This window comes from Bradysia coprophila, unplaced genomic scaffold (assembly GCF_014529535.1).
Source record: "Bradysia coprophila strain Holo2 unplaced genomic scaffold, BU_Bcop_v1 contig_505, whole genome shotgun sequence".
NCBI classification, from domain to species: domain Eukaryota; kingdom Metazoa; phylum Arthropoda; class Insecta; order Diptera; family Sciaridae; genus Bradysia; species Bradysia coprophila.
This window is the reverse complement of record NW_023503757.1, coordinates 68006-82901: the sequence shown is the minus strand read 5'-3', so window position 1 is coordinate 82901 and position 14896 is coordinate 68006. Positions and strand designations below refer to the sequence as shown.

The 14896-nt window shown below is 37.4% G+C and overlaps 1 protein-coding gene across 1 annotated transcript; it reads right to left on the bottom strand.

The window, feature by feature from the left end:
• Positions 1-13072: 13072 nt before the first annotated feature.
• Positions 13073-13890, bottom strand: LOC119082962 (C-type lectin mannose-binding isoform-like). The gene is made up of 4 exons (XM_037192609.1): positions 13724-13890; positions 13596-13666; positions 13429-13537; positions 13073-13372 (listed from the first exon to the last, which is right to left on the bottom strand). Exons 1-4 carry the CDS (start codon positions 13827-13829, stop codon positions 13116-13118), a joined length of 543 nt encoding a protein of 180 aa, XP_037048504.1. The 5' UTR covers positions 13830-13890; the 3' UTR covers positions 13073-13115.
• Between the last annotated feature and the right edge of the window lie 1006 nt (positions 13891-14896).

Sequence of the window (14896 nt, the reverse complement as noted above, 5' to 3'; positions counted from 1 at the left end):
TCTACGATCGTATTCCACACATGTAATGAAGGGGTCAATATTAAAAAAAATCATTTAATGCATGTCCCCTCCGGAAAATTAACATTACATGCCCCCCTCGAAAATCGTTTGTTTCCTATGGACACATTTTGTGTCCGATCGGGAAGGTTTTTTTAAAAGTTTATTATCTCCCTAGAGAGGTAATAGTTCATTACATACATCATTGTAATTCTCAAACACTGAAATAAAAGCGGTTGTTGTTGCTAATAAATTTTGCAGCAATTGTGACTTGAATTTAATGCACAACAAACAAGCACTTTATTTTACAAAAAAATCAATTTTTAGAAACGTAGTATTGAATATTCGTTTTAGAAATTGTTTCAACTTCGTCAACGAACACTAATGGTCAAACAATTCAAATTGCGAGTTTTTCACTTGTTTTTTAGAACACTACACATTTCATTGCTTACATTATCTTCACTTCACTGCAAAATTTATTTTAATATCAACAGAATTAACAAAAGCAACACAAAACACAAAATTTGCATGGATCATCTTCGCAAAACAATCCAAAATGAAATTATTGTTATAGCACGTTAATTGAATTATTGTTATAGCACGTAGAGACAATTGATGTTTTTCGGATCAATATTTTTAAAGAAGTGTGTATGTGTGTGTGAGCCAGTGAGCTAGATACATACGTGTAATGTTATTTTCCGGAGAGGCATGCATTAAAACTATATACATTGCGTGCTGCTTGGTAGTTCATTACATTCGGAATCAATTTCTGAACTCGTGAACTAACACGTGCGTTTTTAGCGAATCGGTTTGAAAACTGTTATTTTGACTTTGATAGTTGCCTAGTCGCCTTCGGCTCGGATATGCAAACTCTACCCTTGTTAAAATAACAGTTTTCAAACTTTGGCTCTCCGTCCGTCTGTCCGTTCTCTAACTTGAGTAAAACGCATCTGATTTTGAAAATTCTTATTTTCCCGTTTGGTAATGTCAAAAAACAGGCTAAGATCGAAGATGGGTGATTTCGGATCGACCCCTCCTGAGCTGGGGCCCAATAAGTGTTTTAGGATTTTTCGAAGATATCTCCGGACATTCAAACGCTACACTCGTACATGATACATCAAATGAAAGGTATTTACAATACCGATCGACAAAAAAACGAGTCTTCAGAACAGTCGGAGCGTTTGCTGCGACTGAGCCCCGTACAAACCCGTACATCCATTGCGCACGTGACCCTAGTTCGTCCGTCGCCCTACTCTTACCGTAAGCCTACTGCGGCCGTAAACGTCGGTAAAGTAAAATTCTTATGAAATGTGTACGTCTTAAAAATTGCGCATAGCGCAATTACGAAGCCCCCTACGATGTTCCTTTCAAATGTAACACAAACTACACTTCCCACTGATCAGTGACTTTGTAATTATCATTTTCATCGATTTATATTGTTTATAAAAAAGTCCAAAATGGCGGCCGACGGCAATTTTGTTAGGAGGTGGAATAGTACGGCTGCTTTACAGTCGTTAGTACCTTTCAAACAAAAAAAAATTCATGAAATTCGGTCAAATTTTACTCGAGATATTAACAAAAACCCACCACCTTCTCTGTACGGTCGAGTAGCCACATTTAAGCTCACTCCAAGAGACCTAGCTCACGCTCCGGTAAACCGAATTTCATAAACTATTTTTTCCCAGATTGGTACGGTCAATACCTATCTAATAAAGCAAAATCTATCTAAATACATTCAAATGTGGCCAACCTACAAGCAAAAACGGCTTGCCGCCCTGCACCTAGTTCACACCAAGGGTCCTAAGCCTAACTCACGAGTCGGTCATCCAACTTCCATAAACTTTTTTTTCGTCGATCGGTATTGTAAATACCTTTCATTTGACGTATCACTTACAAGTGTAGCCTTTAAATGGCCAGAGATATCTTCGGAAAACGTTAAATCACTTATGGGGCCCCAGCTCGGGAGGGGTCGACTCAAAATCGCCCATCTTCGAACTTAGCCTGTCTTTTAACATTACCAAACGGGAAAAAAAAGAATTTTTAAAATCGGATGCGTTACATATTTCGTCTGTTTTAGCTTTATTAGATAGGTATTGACCGTACCAATCAGGGAAAAAAAAAGTTTTTGAAATTATGTTCTCCGGAGCGTGAGCTAGGTCTCTTGGAGTGAGCTCTTATCTGGCTACTCGGCCGTACAGTGAACGTGGAGTATTTTTATTTTATTTTTTTCCATTTATTGACCAAAATAACAGGCCTGAGCCCAATAACAAGTCAGTCACTTATCAATATAATAACTAGATTCAATACAGCATCTTAGAATTACAATCGTAAAACAAATCAGAATTCAGATAAGAACTAAAAATTCATCAGAACATCATCAAAACGAATCAAGCAGTACAGTCATTACCAATTAATCGATTCTTTTATTGCCTTCTTAAATGCCGAGATTCCCGAACCAAGCACATCTATATCTTTAAAAAATTGCATGTGATTACGCTGAATACGATTTATCGGGGAGTTCAATTGAATATTCGTGACCATGTGCGGAAGGTAAAAAGTCGGGTTATGCCTGGCGTCAAGAAGTTGATGATAATTTATTTGATTGCTAAGTGACGAATCAACATGATTATGTACCAGTTTGAACAACATCATTTCATCCAATTCCAGACGACGAGTTTCTAACGAATGTAGATTCATATGCTTTAAGCGTTCATGATGTGGCGGTCTAGGGCTTTCAATTCCAAATTTAAAAAAGAACATCCGGGTGAATTTCCGTTGAACTCTTTCCAATTGATCACTGGCGATCTCGTAAAATGGATTCCAGACCGTAGAACAGTATTCCAAACGACTCCTAACCAGGGACGTATATAACAGCCTCATACTACTTTGACTCGAGAAATATCGACCACATCGAAATATGAAACCAATCATCTGATAAGACTTACGAGTGATGAAATCAACATGATCCTTGAATGATAATTTGTCATCCATAATTACTCCAAGGTCTTTTTTCTTCGACACCCTTTCCAACGTTTCGTCTCCAATTGCATAGTGGAATATCACCTTATTCCTCCTATGCGTAGTCGACATGATCGCACATTTTTTAACGTTCAGTACCATCTTATTCGCCTCGCACCATTCAACGATCTTCCTTAAGTCTTCCTGCAATAAGTCACAGTCATAAGTTGACTTAATCTCTCTAAATAGTTTCAAATCGTCCGCAAAACCGGAACATGACGAAAGCGACGATAGCAGGTCATTAATAAAAACAACGAATAACAATGGACCAAGAGTAGATCCTTGCGGGACACCAGAAGAAGGTACAATGCTATCAGACTTTGAGCCACCTATGACAACAAATTGGGTCCTGTTGCACAGATAACTCGAAAACCATCTTACCATATTCGTAGACACTCCAAACGAACTGAGCTTGTTCAAAAGAATGTTATGGTCTACTTTGTCAAAGGCCTTAGCAAAGTCCGTATAAATAGTGTCTACCTGACCGCCACCCACTATGGCATCGGCTACCAACGAAACATATTCCATGAGATTTGTTTGCGACGATCTCTTTTCAACAAAGCCGTGTTGGGTGATGTGAATGTTCAATTTCACACTATCAAAAATCTTATTGAACACGAGCCTCTCGAATATCTTCGACATCGCACAAATAATGCTGACTGGTCTGTAGTTTCTAACTTCACTCCTTTCACCATCTTTATATATCGGCGAGACAAAACTAACCTTCCACTTAGTCGGAAACTTCATCTCTGACAACGACTTATTGAATAGGATACACAATGGTAAACTCAGAGACATCGACAACTGCATGAAAAACATCATCGGAATATCGTCCGGACTCGCGACCTTATTCTTGTCGAAACCTTTCAGCGCTGCCTCTACTTGAGGCGGAGTAAGGTCCGCAGCCATCATCGAATCACCAGAAGAAGACAGGTTTTGAGAAACAAACAGATCATAGACTACATCAGACGGAGCCTCCACAGTAGGATTATATACGGAATTAAAATACTTGGCAAAAAGATTACACACCGACAACCTGTCCGAGGCTACCTCATCACCACATTTCATAGCATTTGGCAATGAGTTCGTCTTTCTCAGCGACTTAGTGAAAGCAAAAAAGCACTTAGTTTTAGATTCCATCTTCATCTCACAGTCCTTCACATAAGCATCAAAACATTCCTTCATTCCCGCCTTGACCGGTTTTTTCATCTCAGAGAAACTCGCCTTTAATCGCATCTTCACAGCCGGCGACTTCTCTTTCTTCACCATCAGCCTCAAAGACTCTTTCCTTCTTATCAGTGCGATCAGTTCATGTGAAAAATATATCGGGTATTCTCTGGTGGAGAAGAATGCCTTTGGAATCTCATCAACGAACGGTCTCAGAATTTCATAAAATTTCTCAACAGCTTGATCAACGTCCAGATTGGTCAATTCATTTGACCAGTTCACCTTCAATAGTTCCTCGTTCAGATGAGCATAATGTGCTCTGAAGAAGTTTGTCTTCGGTGGTCTACTTTCCGACAGGTATTTGAAACGTGACAGATCTAACTCAACATAAAGCGGGGGATCATGAGCATCAATCGGGACCAAAGAGTCGTTTGAAACACAGATACTCACACGTTCAGCTTGAACATTAGTTATGAACAAATCCAGTGTTCTATTATTTACATTCTTGACACCATTAAACTGGTTCAAATTACTCAACGAAAGAGTATCCAATAACTCGCCGGCTATATTGCCAACACTTTCCACTGCTGAGCACTTACCCACAGTCTCATCGCATTCCCATGTCACACTGTTTCCCAGGTTATAATCGCCAGCCAACACAAAGCTGTCATTAGCACCAGACGACATGACATTATCTACGATCTTAACGAAATGTTCATTATAGACATCGAACGTACTACGAAGCTCAATGTACTTTATGTTAAAATAAGTGGTGTTAACCAGCAGCAATGCTTTTGGTAGCTTTCTTGATCGTGAACGAAATATGTTGATTGTTGTTTTTCTCAATTTTTCGATCCAATGTTTGTAAACAATAAAACACGAAAAAGTTTTTTGTTTGTACGTTTCGTAACTATATTGTTACATCATCAGCTTTCTATAAATAAACAAAGAATGTCTTATTTCACTAATTTTTGATTGAGAGTAATGAAAATAAAATTAAAAACGGAAGAAAACCGGAAAAACAAAACTTACAAATATGAAAATTTCAGTCTGGCTTTTGACTAGATTGTTTACTGATTGCAAAAACTGTGACATGTCAAAAGCTTACACACACTCAAAAAGTCGAGTGTAAAAAACGAATGCTATTAACCAAGTGGAATGGGAAGCTTCAATAAACTTTTGTACGCGGCAGTAATGTTCTCTGTGTCACGTCTAAAGTTCATGGTGTTAGGTTGGGTGAGGATATGTAGTGATTCTAACACTTTCCGTTTGGTGTAAGTATGTTCAATGTCCAATATTGATGCCTTGTCTCTGTCAGGTGCGTGACCAGTGTCATGGAAATGGTGTATATTTTTTTTTGGAAAAGATCGCTTTTTTACAGGCTGCGTCATTATTGTGAGCAGTCTTTTTTTGCGCATTTAAATAAATTAACGACCAACTTGTCGAATAAAAAAAAAAAATGAAAAATAAAACTCAAATTTCAAATAATAAAAGAAGAGCAACGTAATGTATTCAATGATCAACGTCCAAAACCTCTCTTTACCTCTCAATCTACCAATATTAATGGGAAACTCGACTTAATGATAAGAAGAAGAGAGAAAAGAAAATGTAATTATATAAAAAATTAAAAAAATTAAAGAAAGATCGAAACTAATCTCAATCGATAAATAAGAAATTCAAAAAGTCTTCAAAGTAAAGAAGAAAAAAATAAGTATTAAAACTAAAGGAAATTTATCTTTTCAAAATCAAAAGTAATATATCAAACAACTCAATAAATTCTTCACTGCGTCCGTACTTGTGTCACAAAAATTCGTCTACTTCTTTGCTCTCTGCACACTACTCGGAGAAACATGGTCATCATCAAAATCTTCTTGTCTGTTCCTCTTTTTCGCGTTAGAATTGTCCTTCACCTTCGAATCATCACCTGTCCGTCTATTTGAGATCAGCGAGTTGAGTTCGTTCACATTTCGATAGGTAAATTCCTTTCCGTTTTCTTCAAAACGCAAACGACAACCTCTATTTAGCCACACCGAATGTACACTTTTCTCCTTTATGGCTCTACGGCCTACAGCTAACAAGTGCCCGAAGAACGGCGTGACATTTGTCAATATCTCGAGTAAATTTTGACCGAATTTCATGAATTTTTTTTGTTTGAAAGGTATTAACGAATGTAAAGCGTCGGTACTATTTCCGGTCTCCTAACAAAATGGCTGCCGGTGGCCATATTGGATTTTAATAAAAGTGATATAAAGTGGGAAAAATTGTACTTAGAGAGTTTCTGTTAACATGGAAATAATTGGTTATGTGTGTGGGGTGTTTCAGGCATTCCATATTATGGACATCTATATATAACTATATTCAGCTATATTGAGCTATAACAGGCATATCGAGGGGTAACCGACTGGCCAAAATGGTGGCAAATCAATTTCTAATTCCTTTCAATTCCGTTTAATTATCTCAATTACCGAACCAACTTGTCTAATTGCCGGATTCGCTCCATTTACTTTCAATTCCGTTCAATTCCTTTCAATTTCCTTTCAATTCCTTTTCAATTCCCATTAATTCCTGTCAATTTCTTTTAATTGCTCTTAATTCCTTTTATATCTTTAATTACCGGATTAACACCACTACTTGCCGGATTCGCCCTTCAATTCCTATAATTCCAATCAATTCCTTCAATTCCACGAATTTTCGAAATAATTGCTCGATATTTTCACATAGATATAAATTTAAAGTCAAAGTTAAACCCTTAAGCATTTTGGAAAATGAATCGTCAAACTATATCAAACTAAAATTTGGTCCTACATTTGTGACTCATTTTGTCAGAATGTTTACTTTTTACTCATACTTTTTAGAAGAGATTTTTCAATTTAAATTTAGATCAAACTGTCCAATTGACAGTTTTGTAAAATGATTTCACATCGCATATCATTGTTTATTTTAGATACAATCGCTAAAACGAACTGGTGTGCATACGTTATTTTGCACCAGCTGGACACACAATTCCAAATTGGACCAGCTGATGCAAAATTACGTATGCACACCAGTTCGTTTTAGCGATTGTAAATAGTATTTTTCGTACCAAGCCAGGAAATGACGAAAAACTTTTGTGCATCCGACAACTGAAATACGACATATTTTTCTTTAAGAAATGTCAGTTTTTCCCGAACTATATATTGTGCGGGAATAGTCATTTACGTATCTGTTGTCAACAACAGATGCGTATCCAAGAAGAATCGTTCAGTGTGCATTTTTTTGAACATAAAAGAACGTTGTACTTGTTCTAAAGTGGAACTGATCAACACTGTACACTGTTATTTATTGCGCGGGAGCTTTTAAAATTAAAACAAAAAGGAAATAATGTGGTTTTGCATTCGCTGGTACTTCTTTCCGATAATCATACTTATCAGCATTTACTCTCACTTACTTTGAATTCCTTACAATTCCATATATTTCCAGTCAATTCCGGTCAATTCCATCAATTACAATTATTTACCGGATACTCCGTCAATTCCTTTGAGGGTGTGTAGTCAATTACCCGAGTCGGTTACCCCTCGAGGCATATAGAGCTATATAATAGCATATTCATCTGTGAAATGTTTATTTACTCTTGGAGTGAGCTCATATCCGGCCACTCGGCCGTGGTGTTTTTTGCCAATATCTTGAGTAAATTTTGACCGAATTTCATGATTTTTTTTGTTTGAAAGGTATTAACGAATGTTACGCGTCAGTACTATTTCCGGTCTCCTATCAAAATGACTGCCGGCGGCCATATTGGATTTTAGTTAAAGTGGAAAAATGGTGCTAAGACAGTTTTTGTTAACAGAGAAGTAATTGGTTTTATGTTTGGGGTTGCAGGCATCCCATATGTGGACATCTATATACATCTATATACAGCTATATTTAGGTATATATAGGCATATATAGCTATTTTGAGCTATATAATGGCATATCTATCTGTAAAGTCATCATTTATAGTAAATGTTTATTAAAACCACAAGGTTCGTACGGGACTTCCGATCAAATAGGTTTTCAGCTAAAATTTTCCAAACGAAAATTCTTGAAACATTTATTTAAAAAAATGGCTAGTTTCTAATGCCTTCAGCAGAGCAACAACTGCACATACAATGGCACAAAAAATTGTTAGCCTTGAAAATTTCGACAAGCTATGGTAAATAAATTATTTCTTTTTCACTTCAATTATCGAAAAACCAACTCTCTTTATTCGTTTGAATCGTTTTCAACAAAGAAATGCTCGCTTTTGTCACATCTGTGTGTACTCTGAATTTTGGGTGACTGAATTGGCATTCTTTCAATTATTTTTCTATAATAGCAGCACTTGCACATTTTTCTTCTTTTTTTGTTTAAATATTTATTCATTATCATTCCATTGTTATAATGCGCGGAATACTAAAAAAACATGGGACAAATTCAATTACACAATATAAAACTTTAAAGCTTTAAAAAAATAAAAAATTTCGATGAGAATTTGGTCTAAAAAGTTCTAGTCATTGCAATCCTTATTGTTGCACACTTCACTTCAGATAAAAGTAAGGCGAAATTGCACAGTAATCACTGGTGTTCCTCATAATTATCCCATATTTAAAAGTTTTAATACACCTGAGCTGCTGCCGAAGGCTTTCACAGAGAGTGTTTGTATTCACTGCTGCATGTAAGCCTCCCAATATCATTCCATGCCTGAACGATCCTTTGCCACTTGTTGTCTATATATGCCTGATATTCTCTTGATTCTATTTGTCCACCTAGTGAGCTTCCTCCAGGTCTTGTTGTGGGTGGTCTCCAATTCAAGATGGTCTTGGTCCAACGTTCATCTGTCCTTCTTGCAGCTGCCCAGCTCCATTTCAGCGATGCTATTCTTTCCATGACACCAAGGACTTTCGTTTGTGGAATTTATTTATTTTTTATTCAATAGCGTAGTTCCAAGCATACTCCAGTCATTCCACGCAAAAACGAAACGAAAAGTGAAAAAGTGAAGGAATTTCTAAAAAAAAGAATTGCTACAAATAACTGGTTTTATGACTAAACACTTGGAAGAATCGCTTCGACGATGGAAAAACGGATTGAATCACTTTAGTCAATGTTGGAAACGATTAAAATCATCGATAGAAACTGTGCTGTCCAGATTCAGGAACCACGCTCCATTCGTCGATCCAGTGCCGCCTTTTCCATTTGGGCCAAATGGGCAAATGCCCGTGGCGCCCGAAGTGGAGCAGAAGAAAATGGCGCCCGAGGTCTTTAAACAAAATTTAGCTTTACTAAATTGGCGCCTACTTTTCCAATTGCCCGATGGCGCCCAAAAGCTAAAAGCGGCACTGCGTCGATCAAAGCAGAAACTTCAAACGGAAGTGAATCACAAACTTTTGAGAACTGTCAGCGTTCAGAATTTGAGAAGGAGCTTCAACTTCTACACACCAAACAATGGAGTCAATGGCGAAATTTCACCCTTTCAGCATACTTCATTTCATTTCATTTCATCTTAAAAAAGTTCTGTTTTACATGACCAGCGTAACTCTAGTTTGCATTAAACAATTCAAAAGAGCTACTTAGAATCGCTGATCGTCATAGAGTCATAGTCATAAGGTTACATCCTTGTGAGGCTACTGGGAGGTGTTCGAAAATCGAAAACATGTACGTTTCTTACGGGACGTTCTCCGGGTACATGGAACGAGCAAGGCCGTGTGCAATGTCATTGGAGAGGTAATTGCATGTATTTCGGTTCATATTGTTGGGTTTGAAATTCATCCACATTGACTTATGTGCATTCGAAAATAGGGTAAAAATTTGACTAATTTGCTAACTTCAATTGGTTACTGTGAATCCGAAAATATCAGGAAAAAGTTTTCCTGATTGCTCCTGGTCCCGGCTTTCGAATGATACCAAACATGAAAGGGTGCTATCCAGATTAGGGGCTGTTCACATATGACGTCTCGCTATTTTGGCGAATTTTCGACACCCCCCTTCCCCCTTGTTACGCTGTGTCACATTCGTGTGACTCCACCTTAAAATGACGTCACATTTCAAACACACCCCCCCTAAATTGATAAAAAAAGTGTAGAACGCCAACCAATGCTACATAATTTTTCAACGGATCCCACGCCTAAATGAATTGTATTTTTCACTGTTAGCGCTAATGCTTGGGGTAATTCACGCCGTAAGTGCGGTCGAAATTCAAAATGGAAAGTGCGGAGGTCTTTCTAACGTAGCGTCATTTTCAATTTTAGGCACACTTACGGCGTGAATAGCTTGAATATTTAAATGACTAAAAATGGTTTTTTTTTAAATATATGATACAGGTCAAGATTCAAAAAATGTCTTGGTAGTTCCGATAGTGCCAATGTCTGTGTACAAAATGTGAAAAATGTACAAATTATCATGTTTTCCACGCATTAGTGAATGAATCGTCACAATTGCTACCTTGACGGAAATCAAAAGTCTAACCACGCCGTTACGTGAAAAAATGAAATCAAAAATAAATAAATGTTTCGAACAACGAATATGAAAGTTTCATTTTATCAAAATATGTAATATGTAATGTGAACGATTTATAAGAAGGCTCATCACACTAAATTTTTTTAGAGAAATGAATAAATAAACTCAATTCCTTTTTCATTTTCTAACAATATATTACAATTCTTCATTAGTAAATGTGTGACGTCACGCTTCGCGTGACCCTCCCACCTCCCCCCGTCTTCAATCGTTACGTTTTCCTAGACACCCCCCTCCCCCCTTACAGCGTGACGCAGAGACACTTTTAAGCTTTTTTCAGTGCGGGGCCGCTTTATGCAGGGGCCCAATTTTTTCTAGTAATGAGCCCTTACATTACCCTTTAGACTAAGAACACTAGGGGCCCACTGCGGGGGATTTGTTAGAGAGAGCAAGGTCAACTGGGGGGAACGAGACAGGGGCCTGCGGGGGATTTGTCCCACGAGCTTGTATGTTAGAAGTGTCTCTGGCGTGACGTCATATGTGAACAGCCCCTTAGTTTAGCTTTGAGGTGTCTCAAATTTACGCGTCAAAGGCGCACTCGTCGGGATACTACCCACGCGCAAGAAAATGAGTCACTTTTTAAAATCGTCGAGAAAGAAGAAAATAGTTCCAGTTGCGTGTATTTGATAATAGATTTTGGGAATTTCGGGAATATTTGGGAATTAATTCCTATACAGCAGTTATTTTTTACACATCGTCTATAGAAAATGATTGACATACTGCCGTTCCAGGGTGGATTAAGGACTCAATTCTAATTATCATCTCTTTTCTAGAATCACGGCAGACTAAAACCAGATTAATTTATCAAAATTGTTGATTCAAAAATCAATTTACTGACTTAGATGACAAGTTTTTTGAAGTCAAAGTAAAAATTTGGAACCTCGGACGTAATGTGCTTTACGTGATTAGGCAATGTCAAGGCATATTCCTTATGAGCCAAGTGCCATTTCCATTGCAGTAATTTTTTTGGGGTTCCTCCATCGGCTTAAATGGATGGTAATAAACGACCGATAAATTAATTCAATACTACCGATAAAAAATAATAAAATACCGATAGAAAAAAGGTACAAATCGATTGCACCTCCACCATTTATGGCTGAGTATTTCTGAGTCTGTGAAATTTTATGAACGTGTTATTTTGTAAAAGGACTAATTATTAGACGATGCGAAAGAAACAAAATAAATCCTAAGTTACTGACACCGTTCCGGCGCCCAGCTCGCATTGAGGCCCTCCGCTTCGCTCCGGGCAATGGACCGGACCGCTCGGCTTGTTAAAACGCTCTTTACGTGGCTAATTATTAGACGACGCGAGAGAAAAAAAAACCTCCTAAGTTACCGGCCGGATCGCTCGGCGTGTTAAAACGCTTTTTATGTACAATCAAAATTATTATTCTTTTCGTAAAAAGTTGAGTTCTATAAGGACGAACTTAACTCCTTTACGTTACATTTTATAAAAGAATGAATTCCCTAGGAATGAACTAAACGCATTTACGTTTCATTTCATAAAAAGATAAATTCCCTAAGAACCAACAAAACACCTTTACTGCCTCAATCTCAACTCAACTCAACAAAATCTTGAATTGTGCTAAGATATTCCACATCTCTTAAAAAAAAATATGGTGAAGGTGTTGGAACTCACGTCAACTTCGTCGTCACCCAAAATCCAGCTGAAAGAGGTGCCAGCGACATGCACCACATTTCTATCGGTATTTTATTATTTTTTATCGGTAAAATTGAATTTTTCTATCGGTCGAATATAATATCCCTTCAGGTCATTTTGTGTATTAGAAATTTTATAAGAATAATATCCACTGATCATTCAAATATTCAAACGGTAGTTGCATCCCTATTATTGCTGAGTGAAAAGACGTGTGTGTCACTACAGACGACTTGTTGAATTCAGTTCAATTTTTTGGAATATTTGGGAATCTTTTGGAATTAATTCCCAAATAATAGGCCCTGTATGACATCGAGTGGGAAGTAGTTTATTAGACTCTAGCTGCGTAATTCTGACACGAGGCCGCAGGCCATGTGTCATCATATACATCCTGAGCCAATTAAGTAATTCGCACCGAAATTCATACAACGTTTTATACAACAGAGCAATCTGAAATACGCAATTTTCGAACATTATGATCTCGAGTTGCATTAAGAGAATAAAGTGAGTCTGTGGAACGAATGACTTTTTTTTTTGATATTGTCCCCTTCATTACATGTGTGGAATACGATCGTAGAATACATAATTCATCAAAAATAAATAACTGATCCTCCGTTCCGGGGCTCTTTGTGCCAAATTAATGTTGAGTTGGAAATTCCAACTTGGAATGATAATATGTTGAAATGTCGATTAAAACAGTGTGGAATTTGCAAAAAAAAGCAGCACTTAGCGATTCATGGTATTTTATTCTTCTCAGCAGAAGCTCACACTAAAATTTAGTTTTGTCGCATCCACATTTCTCTTCGCATATGAAATAGTATGAATGGTCGCAGGGAGCATCGTTCCATTGGTAGTTATCGACTTTCGGCATCAGATTGATGCATCGTTCATTGGTATCCAGAAAATTGTTAGGTTCACCAGCTTTCCAACTGTAGTACTTGATTGGACTGCCATTACTCGACCAGTACCAGTTTCGTGGACATGCCAGATCGTTGCCCGAAGTCCAAAGTCGATTGTTAGCGAAACCTGCGAAACAATTTTTTCATTTAAATGGTTTGAGCCTGCTCAACCGGTTTACTCACTGGATCGATCTATTAGATTTGAGACGAGTGCCTGCTCCTCAGCAGAGTTGATCATCGCCAGTTGCATTTGATTAAATCGACAAATGTTATCGGCTCTGAACCAACTAGCCTGTAACGATTTTTCAGAATAAATTCACTTTTTCCGGAGCGTAGCGGAGACAACGTACCGTTTTCGCGGTCCACAAGACGAATTTTTTACCATTTATGCAGCTGCTCCTGAGCATCAACTTCATTTGACCTATTGATGAGCAATTTTGTAATCAAAGGAAGCTTTCGTGAAAATAGCGCAACTCACCAATCGTATCGGTTATGTTGAATGAATTACATGGATCTGGATCGCTCGATTGGGTCGAAGCTAATTTAATTAGACACACGGTCACTACTAACGCTTTCAAAAACATTTTGCTTTTATTATTCGCTAAGCTCAACACTTTCAATTGAATTGAATTGACGGTCGAATTGCTGCCGTTTTTATACTGAACTTAAGCACACAAATAATAGCAGCTGCTTCATAAGTAAATAAATGAAACACGCGCTATACGCATCCCAAAAGCCATACACTCAACTCAAATTCTTAAAATATTTTGGCGACATTAGTGTACGGCATTAGAATTGGGAGGAAGTGATGGTGAGTTTAAAAAGAACTCGAATACAGTCAATGGTACATAGCCAAACAAAATGGCTAACCCAGTGCTGCCTTTAGGCGAAAAAGAGGTTTGTTCTTGATGTTTTAAGTCTGTCCTCAAAAAGCTATTTTGCTAACTATTACTTAAATGGGAAAATTACAAGCGAACTGTAGTAGATAAAGATTGCTTTTTCAAGGGAGAAAAATTCAGTTTCATTTAGGCAGGTATTTGATGGTACTTTCTTTTAGAGAGATATTTGTATTTGTACTCTTCGGAAATATGATTGGTTTGGTATGATTCTTGTTTAAACATGGAGTTTAACAACTAGACCTTCACACCGAATTTACGTGATCAGGCGCAAACAACCTCCAAAGCTAAGTGTGACTAATGCACACAAATTTTATTTATTCTTATTGAAATTAAGTGCTATAGTTACATGTTGCGGCCGGAAAATACGTCAAGACAATGTCTCGCTACATTTTTTGTTGAGACGTATTTCGAGCCAAAAGCTAGGAACACATCCCACACATCGGTAGTAATGTAATACATCAGTCAACCTTGAAAATGTGTTTTTTTATCGACGATTGAAAGGTGTATTTCGAATCAGAATATAAATGAAAAAACTAATGGCAATGAATGGGAATGGAATCTTAAAATTATTTTATAGTAACTTCAGTTCATTTTAGATGCATGGCGTAGATGTAACCCACTGGATGTACCCACAAGGTTCGTACGGGACTTCCGATCAATTAGGTTTTCAGCTAAAATTTTCCAAACGAAAATTCTTGAAACATTTATTTAAAAAAATGGCTAGTTTCTAATGCCTTCAGCAGAGCAACAAC